General features: G+C 27.8%; 2 protein-coding genes across 3 annotated transcripts in view; both read right to left on the bottom strand.

Moving 5' to 3' along the window:
* Positions 1-1,099: 1,099 nt before the first annotated feature.
* LOC122635970 (methylthioribose-1-phosphate isomerase) lies at positions 1,100-3,526 on the bottom strand. The gene is made up of 5 exons (XM_043826725.1): positions 3,265-3,526; positions 2,487-2,722; positions 2,205-2,413; positions 1,915-2,123; positions 1,100-1,763 (listed from the first exon to the last, which is right to left on the bottom strand). The coding sequence occupies exons 1-5, from the start codon at positions 3,394-3,396 to the stop codon at positions 1,491-1,493; spliced, it is 1,059 nt and encodes a 352-aa protein (XP_043682660.1). The 5' UTR covers positions 3,397-3,526; the 3' UTR covers positions 1,100-1,490.
* Positions 3,527-8,443: 4,917 nt separating this feature from the next.
* LOC122635966 (protein tramtrack, beta isoform-like) overlaps positions 8,444-11,975 on the bottom strand; it is a 74,305-nt gene continuing 70,773 nt past the window's right edge. Inside the window, exon 5 of one of the 2 annotated variants that reach the window (XM_043826715.1) lies at positions 8,444-8,490. In XM_043826715.1, the coding sequence (XP_043682650.1) occupies positions 8,459-8,490 (32 nt within the window). In that variant the 3' untranslated portion in view covers positions 8,444-8,458. Of the gene's footprint in view, positions 8,491-10,429; positions 11,476-11,975 lie in introns of those variants that run through there. The other variant, XM_043826717.1, reaches the window with a different exon arrangement.

Raw genomic sequence — 11,975 nt, forward strand, 5'->3', positions numbered from 1 at the left:
AAAAAAAAAAAAAAAAAAAAAAACAAAACAAAACAAAACAATCGTCGACTTTCTTGTAATGTTAACTGAAGGACTTATACGTGCGATAATTAAATTTAAAATTTTCCTTATTGAATACAAATACGAATATATATACGAATTTGAAAATAATTCACCATTAATTATATCATTAAATCGTTCGATAATTTTCTTTTTTATTTTACTTTATAAATTGCAATATTTCCATTAAAAGTTTATTCTTTATACGTTTTCATTATTTCTCGAAATTATTTACTTTCGGTTTATTTTCTCCTAGGTCATAGTTCAAAACAAGAGAGAAAGAGACAGACAGAGAGACAGAGAGAGAGAGAGAGAGATAGAGAGAGATAGAGAGAGAGAGAGAGAGAGAGAGAGAGGAACAGAGAGAAAAGGAAATAGAGAGGTAGAGAGAGAGAGAGAGAGAGAGAGACGAAATTCCATAGAGAGATTAAAGGATAAGCTTTGTCACTTTAGTATTTCGAGTTTACGTATTCCAGTTGATTTACGCTAGAACATGTTGCATCTTTAGCAATTCCATTAAAATTCGTTTCTCTCCCTCTATCTCTCTTTCTCTCTCTCCCTTTCATCATAGTTTCCTATAACAACGATCCTATAATCTCTGTGTTAAGCTCCTTCATGCGGTAATACCATGAATAATACAATCAGAGAAGCACAACATTGTTAATCCGTTCGTTATTTGTCAGAAGCGATAATATCATCTATCGTATTTAGAAAATCTTCAGTCAATTTTTAATGCTTTTAATGATCGCGTTGTGTCGAAATAATTGACATGTCACCTTATATAAGATTTTTTTATTCTCTTCTTTCCACTAGAATGAATATAAAACTTTGTGAATAAAATAAAGATAGTCTTAGCGTGTTACAATGCAAAAGTTTTTCTTTTTGTTTTATTATATATAATTATCATTATTGTTATCATAATTATTATTATTATTATTATTATTATTATTATTATAATTATTATTATCATTATTATTATCATCATTATCATCATCAGCAGCGCTACATCGTATTAATATCATATTATTTTGTAACAATATATCAATCAACGAGAAATTGATTTCTTCTTCTTTCTTTTTTTCCCCCCTCTTTTTTTTTCTTTTTTTTTTTTTAACAATGTATAAACGTTGCTTTGAAAAAAGCCAGTTAGGCTGTTGTATTTTAGAATGCAAAATTCTTAGAAAATTATAAATTATATACAATCGGCATCATTTGAGAAATTTTCTTCTTGGTTATATTTAAATTCAAGGATGTATATTATGTCGTACACTTATTAAATGCTAGAATGGATTGCAATAATGTTAGAAAATAATACTTAGGAGGTTAAACCCTTTTGGCACTTGGTTCCAATTTTTATGCATTGTTTGATCGAATATCATTTCTCTTATCTTCTTATTATACCTTATTTAAAGGTGCTGTTAAGCGTAAGCCAAATTATATATATATATATCCTATTGTAGGAATAGTTTTATTAAATTTTCTGGCTTATAAACACCAACTTCCGTAATTATGCCTGTAATAAGACTGGCAGGAGTTATATCGAATGCTGGATTCCAGCACTGTATACCAGATGCTGCAATACGTTGATCGTTTATATGTGTCATTTCTCTTTCGGGTCTCTCTTCGATAACTATATGATCACCACTAGGTATTGCAAAATCTATTGAAGTTCGTGGAGCGGCCACATAAAATGGAACGTTATGATATTTTGCTATAATTGAAATCTGTAATAAATATCATATATTAATTTATATATTGATAATTGATCGTTGTAAAAAAAAAGAAAGAAAAAAAAAAAAAAAGAAAAAGAAATTCGAGATATTAATCTAAATGCACAGAAATGTTAAGAAATTTATAGTCGAACAATATTTTTACCTGATAAGTCCCAATTTTATTGGCGGTATCACCATTTGCAGCTACTCGATCAGCACCAACGACTACTGCTGTAATATTTCTTGACTTCATCAATGCTGCTACCATATTGTCGCATATTAAAGTCCCTGGTATCTTGTCGTTCACCAATTCGTATGCAGTCAAACGCGCTCCCTGATTGTACGGTCTCGTTTCGGTACAGTAGACATGTTCTGCAGACAAGATCTTGGATTCTTTACACTGAAAATATCTCGTCTTAATAATTACAAACACATAAGATAAAGGAAACTTACCAAGAACATTTCTTGCTTGTAAAGATCTAATTACACCTAAAGCTGTCCCGTAACCAGCAGTCGCCAAACTACCGGTATTACAATGGGTGAGAATTCTAACCAAGCTATCCTCGTTAACGTTTTTCAATATCTCTAACGCGCCGTAATTTCCAATCGCTTTATTATCAGCGATATCCCTTTGTAACATGGAATCTATAGTATGCAAGAATCTGTAATACATTTACCATTGAATACGGATCATTCCTTAAACGTTGAAAATATTTTATGAAGCAATCAACGCACTGTTCTTTCATTTGTTGTACCGTGACAGTATCATCTTCCGTGAGTTTATTGATTAAACCAATAAGCTCTTCGGCTGCTATCTTTATATTAACAGCAGTTGGACGTGCTGATGCCAGATAATTTAATTTTCCTTCGACTTCTTGACGTAAAGATTTCTTGTCAATGAAATCTTCGTTTCTAACCTCCGTAGAAAGACTAAGACAACCAACTATAGCAATGGCTGGAGCTCCTCTAACCTAAAAACATAAATAATATATAACAATTTCACGTTATTAACACATTTAGATATAATACAATACTATCTTTTGCGTAGTACAAAATACGTTTAAAATGCGGAATGAAGAAGGAAAAGAAAAAAGGAAAGAAAAAAATACACGTGACTGTATAATGTGAAGCATATCATTTAATCACTTTGATTAAACGTTGAACGATGATAACATATGCAAACATCATGAAAAGATTGATATGCATACGTATGTATATGAAAAAAGGCAATATCGTACCTCAATCATTCGTAAATAAAGAAATAATATTTTTCAAATACAACAATATGCTTTTTAAATTTATTTCACTTTCTTATTGAAATGAAAAAAAAAAAAAACAAAACAAAAAAAAAAAAAGAAAACAAAAAACAAAAAAAAGAACAAATGTGTAAAGGTATGATAATGATTAAAAAAAAAATTGAACGATAAGACATCATATTTTCGAAATATATGTAAAAGAAATCTTCGAATTTAATGGTCAGATTCGAAACGTGGTCTCGAACGTATATACATACTTGCATCTTATTGATGACCTTCCAACCATCCTCTACGCCCTTGACAACGATGTATTTAGAAACTGCTGGTAATAAAACTTGATCGAGAACTTCCAACTTTCCATCTTTCCACTTGATCGCCTGTAAGGTCATCGCAAAGAAAACGATAAGGGGGACACGTTTGCGGAGCCAACGAGTAAGACAGCCGATTCGATGGATTTTATGAATGAAACGCAGCCGGCCGGCTGGCTGCCTGACTTGCTGGCCCCTCTCTTTCTCTCTTTCTCTCTCTCTTTCTCCTTCCCCCTCTCTCTTTCTCTTTCTCTCTTTCTTTACTACTAGCGCGTCACGAGACTGGCCATTGACGGTGCTACCATCTTGCGGCGGCCATTACTACTGAATTTGAAATTACAAAGCAAACGAAATATGTATCACGTAATGGAGCTTAAAAATTTATTTCAAGTAAATTTATTAATAAATATCGCAAACAAGCATTGTAATTTCGTTTGGAAAAATTATAGAAAAATAATATATATATATATATATTGTAGATATGTTATAAGTGTTATCATATGTATATTAAAAATAAAATATACTCTAGATCAACGTTTCCCAAAGAATGTTTATAAAGTCGATAAAGCGTTCGCGTGGAAAATTATAAAAATTGATATTATATATTACTGTTTCCATGTATTTTCTTTTACGTAATTAAAATTCGATAATAATCGTTCCTTCTTGCCTTCGTAAATTTTATATAATCTATAAAAACAATCAAGGTCATTCGTTAAAGTTTCAAGATTTTTCAAGTATCGCGTTATAGGTAAAGAGATAATTATCTAAACGACTATTCAATTGCCGTATTAATTATTCCAAAATTAATATTAAAGCGTAGACAAGTAAACGAGTGCATAGAAAAAGTTTAGAAACGCAAAAGACAGAAAAGACTTGACGTTCTCTATTGAGCCTGAAAGAAACAAAATTAAATGGACCAGTAAAGTTTAACCGTTGATTTTTCTATGTACACGTCAGACATTTACATTCGTTGGCTATTCGTTAACTCTAGTGAATCTTTTTCTTTCATCTCGTTGCCTGTCCATTGAATATTAAAAAAGTATAACTTTTCAAAGTAAAGGAAGATTTGTTTACAGGACCGTTAACACGACCGTTTAACTGTTTGAATAAACGAAGAATCGTGAGTAGGAGTCTCGTTACTTCCACCATTTTATTTCCTTTCTATATCTCTATCTCTATCTTTCCTCCATTACTCTTATCCCTTCTCTTCATCTTTCTCACTCTCTGTCTCTTTTCAACTTTTATCAAGAGTCAATAGTTCGTTCATTTTATTTTTCCTTTTATTTTATTAAATGTTTTTTCTCTCTTTCTCTCTCTCTCTCTCTCTCTCTCTCTCTTTCATTTTAATAAATCGTTATTTTAGATCGTCGAATAGATAATTCGACGATTATACGTTCGTTTGAATTCTTCGATGTAAATCATGCGTTAAATAATTACAATTAGAAACGTGTAAGTTGCTATATACGGTTACGCACTATCTGCTAATGTTATATTTCATATTGAGAAGGAAAATGATGCGAATGTTACTTAACCTTTTTTTTTTTTTTATCTTCTTTTATTTCTTTTTTTTTCTTTTTTTTTTTTTTGTACAAGTACGAGCGAAGAGAGAAATGGCACGACGCTCGAAAGGATTAAATAAAATTTTACTTCAATCACTACTACTACTACTACTACTATTACTATTACTATTACTATTACTGCTCTCAGCGTGATCCTTTTTCCTTCAAAAGAATATAAATCAACAGCCGTTTTTCTCAGTTTTCTCTGTCTCTTTTCCCCTTTTTCTTTTTATTTCACTCTCCTTTTTTCTTTTCTTTTTTTCTTTCCTTACTCTCTCGTTCCTTATAAGCAAGAATGTGCAATCATATCCCTTACATCTCAAAAGAGATATAAATCAGCCTTCCTTTTTCGAAATCACAATTTTTCTTTCTTTCTTTCTTTCTTTTTTTTTTTTTTTTTTATTTTATTTTTCTTTACTTTTCTTTCTATTATCTTTTTTCATTTCATACACGTAATTTTTATTTGCAGTTATAAGCTCTATTCGCGACTCGATAACGATGATTAAATATGTTAATATTATAATGTTAATTTTATAATGAGATATAAATAAAATGTCATATATATTATTGTTTTATGATTAAATTGTTTATTATTGAAGATAATTAATATGAAAGAAGTATATATACATATACATATATATATATATTATTTGTATTTTGTATATATTAAATTACTTTTTACATATTCACAAGATACATATATATATATATGATTTGTATCTTGTATATATAGCAAAATATATACATACATGAATGAAATATATACATATATAAATCAATCAATCAATCAATCTCGAAAACCACTTGTAAACTATGTCTCGTTGTTTACACTCTTTTTTTTATTCTCTTTTTCTTTTCTTTTCTTTTTTTTAAGTACTCAAAAAGATTCGAGTAACAGTAATATTCGCATCTTAATCAGAAAAATCGTTCTTTCTTTTTATTTTTCTTTTCTTTCTTTTTTTTTTTTTTCTTTTCTTTTATTATATCAAATAGCTCGTTGTTAGTAATAGTACTGAAGAATCGGATTGAAAAAAAATCCGGAAGGAAAGAATGTTTTACGAAGAATGAAAAATGTTTGACTTCTCGTTTAATTCTCAAATTATACCAACTACGACATTTTCTCGTCTATCTCTCTCTCTCTCTCTCTCTCTCTCTCTCTCTCTCTCTCTCTCTCTCTTTAAACTGTCTTCTCCCTTTATGTTCTCCTCGATTTCCTTTTTCTTTTCTTTTCTTTCCTTTCCTTTTTTTTTTATCTTATCTTTAACCATCCCCTTTCGACGTTGAATAAAAATTCTACGCTTTGTTCGCTCTGTTCGTTCGTCTATTCTTTTTTCTTTTTTCTTTTTTCATTTTTTATATCATTTCTTCTTTATATATATATATATATATATATATATATATATATACATTTTCTTTTCGAATTTTTTTTTTAAATGAGATACTTAGATCCTTTATTCAATACATTGTTAACGTTAAAAAGAATTTTGTTCTTTATCTTTTACTCTCCATCTTCGTAAGACCATCCCTTTTCATCTTTTTTCTTTTTTTATTTTTGTTTCTTTTTTCTTTTTTTAAGTCCTTTTGTTGGAAATATGTATAGATAAGTATCTACGTCATGTACATTCGTTAAAATAGAAGCAAATACGAGAAACGAGAGAATATTGTTAAAACTTGTTATACCGTTACAAGGATATCGTAGAATTAACAGTGACGGGATTTACATGCAATCCCGTTTGAGAGGGAATTGAGAAAGAGAGTTCACGATTACGACGATATAATAAATTTATATCACATATAAAAACAATTTTTCATTTTCATATCCGATCAATGGATTTTATTATTTTCCTTTTTCATATTTCATATGATATCACTTCGTATGTATTATTTTCTTTCGTTATTTCCGATCATCATTCCGAATTTGATCGATGTTATTTTCCATTTATCGTTTGCGTGAATAATACGAACGATTAAAAAAGAAAAAGGATATATATATATATATATAAATATATATGCATAATTGATTTATTTTAATGAGAATCTGCAAAAAAACAAAATCAACATTGAAGCTTGAAATTCGTAAATCAATGAGTTAGATAATAACGTCGAGAAATAAATCAATGATAGAATATATAAAAATTATAAAAAAATATCAAAGACATTACTTATTCGTTGGACGTATCGTAAAATTTGTAAGGTGTAAAATTTAAAGTTACATCGTTAGTAAAAGTTAGACGTTTGAAGTCCACGAGAGGAAGATTTTTATGAAACATTTAACGCCTGGGAATGTAAGGAGAGAGAAAAGAAAAAGAAAAAGAAGAGAAAAGAGAAAAAACGTTGAAGCTTTTGTTTCCTTTTAATTAACTTGGTATTATCCGATCGTGTCTGTGTTAACTCGATTCTTTTTTCTAAGTAAATATTTTTCTTCCCTTTCAAACGACAAATGGATTCGTTCGGACCATTCAATTTCTGTATATAAGTAGCTTAGTTAGAGATGAATTGATAAATTATTTATAATTATATTATATTTTACTCGATATATACATACATACATATATATATATATTATATTTGTTATATTTATTATATTTAATATTTAATTTACAATTAAACCTACAAAATTATACTTTACTCATATATGTACACACACATATATATATATATTATATTCATTATATTTATTATATTTAATATATATGTATATATATTAAGCATGATGGACAGTTAAAGTTTAAAAAAACATTTTTGTACTTTTTTATACTTCTTTTGTACGATTTTTGTAAGTACGTATACCGAAACACGTGTCTCTTCTCTCTCTCTTTCTTTCTCTTTCACTCATATAAAGCCATATGTATAGTCTGTTTTATAGCTAATATTTGTGCAAGCTAAGTAGCCTAAACTTTTCGTCGGATCGTAAAGATCAATCATATAAAATTTCATCTGGATCGAAGAAAAGTAATAGAGAGTTTTTAAAAAATTACAAACACACAGATTATTATATCAATTTTATATTATTTTTATATTATTCTAGAATATATACATATAATTTAATATACTTAATATATTTAATATTATTATAAAATATATACACATATAATCGAAATTAAATATATATTATCATATGTATTCATGATCGTTATAAAAGAATTCTACCAAAATGCAAAATATATTTCCGACGAACTCTTGTATTTAAACAAAATAAATAAATAAATAAATAAATAAATAACTAAAAAAAAAAAAAAATGATTCACACAGAAATCATAGATAAAAACGTACAAACATACATACACGACGTAGATACACACGCCTGCATGCGTCAGATGCAATAACATTGTTAGATAAAATAAAAAATAATAATACTAAAAAAAAAACAAGACACGTAACACAATAGTATCACGAAGTTCCCACTTCGAATTTTTATTTCTATGATTTTTTGACGAATCGTCGAGTGAAGGTAGAGTTCCAATAGCGAAAGTTCTGATACTTTCGGAATATCGATATCGTGAGATTTCATCCATACGATATCTGAAAATGGAGAAATAAAATATCGAAGTTCTCGTGTTTATTCTTCTGCACTGGCAGTCCCTCTATAGTTTCAGAATATAGAGATGGTTGTAACCTGTAAAACGCATACAAGTGAAACAGACCGACGATATTTCTGTATCGATTAAATCGTCGGTCTTCAATACTATACAACAATCGAGCTTTTGTTTCATCTACATATCTATACATTAGAAATAAAGAAGGCTTTCGTGTATATTATCGATATCCTCTTCTTGAACTCTACTTTTCCATTACTTTTTTATTTATTTATTTTTTTTAATTTTTTTGTTAATAATATAGTTCTTCCAACGCACAGATATATATTGCATTTAATTATGTATGTATATGAATATCTACAGCTATCGACAAAAAGATTCTCACTTATCTCCCTTTTTTTTTTTTATTTTTTAATACATTAATACCGATACAAAAAAAAAGTGCAGCATTAATTCTATCTCTTTTTATCGTTTACGAGCACACGACACTTTGTGTGTGTATATACATAGTATATATATATTTTTTTCTTTTTTTTTTATATTTATTAATATCGTATACCATTCGTTTATATATCTCGTATCGTTATTAACTAATCGAAAGTGATATGTCGAACAGTGTTAATGGTAACACCTTGTATATAATTTATTTTTTTATTTAACAATACGTATACATTTATTTTACAAATGTAATAGCATTCTTTTTTCTTTTTTTTAAGGATACTAATGAAAGATGATGTAGATGTATCGGTGTAGACATTATCTATTCGTATTTTTTATTTTTTATAATTTTTTTTTTCTTTTTTTTTTTATTTATATTTGCAGCTGTTAGGTATTTAATCGATAACTTGTTTAGCATGATCGAAACGTCGTTCATCGTTATTATAAAGACTGAGAGAGGACGAATAGGGATAGGCAAATAATTATTAATCAAACATTTCTATTCTAATGCAATTCACAATAGCATAGTTAAAAATGTAATATTTTATTCATTACATTATTTCTTTATATTTATTCTTTTAATCTTCAAATAATGACAAATTCGAGATAAATCTGTTAAAATACGATTAGCGAATTATCATTATATTTGAGAGAATAATAATATTGAATTAAATGAAAATTTTATTACGTAGATCAAGGATAATTAGGATAAATGATCGAGACAGTGTGTTTACACAAATTCATATTCACTTTAATTAAATATATCTATGTACATTGTTAGGTACATTACATTGTATGTTCATGTATGTATGTGTATATGCGTGTATGTGTGTATACGTGTTTGTACGTATATTTATTCATTTATTTATTTATTTATTCATTTATTTACCACGTAATAATAACTGTACAACAGTAGCACTTTCAATACTGTTTCACAAAAATACATCGCATATAAACGAGTAATCGAGTTTATACGCTAAACGTTGTCGGCCATTAATTCGCGACGAGATTAGAGAGGGATACCTAAGTAAACCTTTTTTTATTTATTTATTTATTTTTTTTTTTTAAATCGTACAATCGTGTTTCCTTTTCTTTTCCTTCCTTAATATTCTTTTCAATCATCGCTTTATTTATTACTAACTCCTAGACATCTTTTGTGTTCTCTCTCTCTCTCTCTCTCTTTTTCATTTCCTTACTTTATTTTTTACTTTTTGCGTGTTTTTATAATTTTTTTTCACTTTTCATTTTCTTTCTTTCCTTTCCTTTTTCTTTTCCACGTAGTAAAGGTATAATTATTATTATAATAATTATTATTATTATTTATTTATTTATTTATTATGTACAAAAATTCATGATTTAAGCTTATAAGCCGCGCGCGCAATGTCGAATCAAGATTTAAAGTTAGGCGAGTGCCACGAGAAAATACATATTTTCGTTCTCTCTCTCTTTTTTTTTTTTTTTTTATTATTATTATTTTATACTTATACATACATACATATATATATATATATATATATATATATTCGAACATTATATTTTGTTATTTCTCCTTTGTATTAATCTTCTTTTTTTTTTTTTTCGTTTTCGTCTTAAGTACCATCGAGAGAGATGAGATTGACACCTTTGATAGGAATATTTATTAACATAATTACATCGATTATGAAATAGGTGGAAGGTTTAACCAGCTTGTATTTGTGTGTATGTATCTGTATGTACGTGTATTTTTTTTCTTTCTTTCTTTCGATTAAAAGAAAAAAAAAAAAAAAAAAAAAAAGAAAGATTCGAGCTGTTCGTCGATTTCGAGCTTTCCCGAGAGATTCGCAACTAGTCTTTTTTTTTGTTTTTCTTTTTAAATCTATTTTTCTATTTCGTTTTTTCTTTTTTCTTTTCTTTTTTTTTTGTTTTTTACGATCCAATGAAACTTTGATATCGTACGTTCGTCACTATTTTCTTTTCTTTTTTTTCCTTTTTCTTTTCTTTTTCTTTCCCCTTCGAACACAGTAAAATCCGTGTTCGTGACAGTCCTCATTTTTTTTTTTTACTCGTGAAAAGAGGAAAAGAAAAAAGAAAAATTAAAAGAAGAAGAAAAATTATCAAGATAAAAAGAGGAAAGTCGATCTATCCGGCTAAGCTCGAAATTTCTGATCTTACGTTTAAAAACATCGGTCTATTATCACACATTATTTAATTAATAATCTTGACGTTATCGTTGTGGATGCATCGGACTCCATTTATTTATTTATTTATTTATTTATTTATTTATTTATTTATTTATTTTATTTTATTTATTTATTTTATTTCATTCTTTTTTTTTTTTTTTCCTTAAACCACACTGCATCTTCCCGTCAAATATTCGCTGCATTTATTTGTTTATGTATATACTTGTTTATACGTACGACATTACGTACATATATATGTATGTATTTATGTATTTATGTATGTATGTATGTATGTAGGTATGTATGTATGTATAATATTTAATATTTACACATATAGAGTATTCTCGTGGAACAAATGAAGGAACATTTTGGTATCGAGGGTTAATATAATATAATTCGTTGAGTTTATCGGTGAATCCGATGCAAATGGGGACACGCCGATCTTTCAAATACGAAATCCTTCAGGAACTGTAAATGAAACAATCGATCTTTCGAAGGAAAAATCGTTTGCTATATCTTTATCAAGATACTCATCTTTCTCTCAGTATTTGTTTATCTGTCCTGTGTGTACGTGTGTGCGTGTATACGTGTGTTAATGGGAGAGAGGAGGAGATTCTTTTTCCTTTTTTGTTTCTTTTCTCTTTTTCTTCGATACGAAAACAACAACAATGATAACAACAATGAGAACAATAACAGCAATAGTATAAGCAGCGACAACAAAAGACGAAAATATTTTTAATCTTTTTTTCTTTTTTTTTTTCTTTTTTTTTTTTTTTTTTTTTTTAAAGAAGAAAGAAAAAAGGAAAGAGAAAAGAAAAAAGAGAAGCAAATCATAAAAGTTAATAAATAAAAAATAAATAAAAATAAAAAAGCTCGTATCACGTAATTTGAGAGTCGCGAGTTGCTTTCTCTCTTTTTGTTTGCTTTTTAATTTAATTTAATTTAATTTTTTTTTTTTTTTTTTTTTT

The sequence above is a fragment of the Vespula pensylvanica genome, chromosome 20, assembly GCF_014466175.1.
Source record: "Vespula pensylvanica isolate Volc-1 chromosome 20, ASM1446617v1, whole genome shotgun sequence".
NCBI lineage: Eukaryota > Metazoa > Arthropoda > Insecta > Hymenoptera > Vespidae > Vespula > Vespula pensylvanica.

What these genes read in the sequence shown, in the direction of transcription:
- LOC122635970 (XM_043826725.1), bottom strand. Translation starts at nt 3,396, where the DNA reads ATGACCTTACAGGCGATCAAGTGGAAAGATGGAAAGTTGGAAGTTCTC. An exon ending in AGGTCATCAATAAGATGCAA is followed by an intron (nt 2,723 to 3,264) that starts GTATGTATATAC and finishes TTATGTTTTTAG; the next exon opens with GTTAGAGGAGCTCCAGCCAT. An exon ending in GTACAACAAATGAAAGAACA is followed by an intron (nt 2,414 to 2,486) that starts GTGCGTTGATTG and finishes AATGTATTACAG; the next exon opens with ATTCTTGCATACTATAGATT.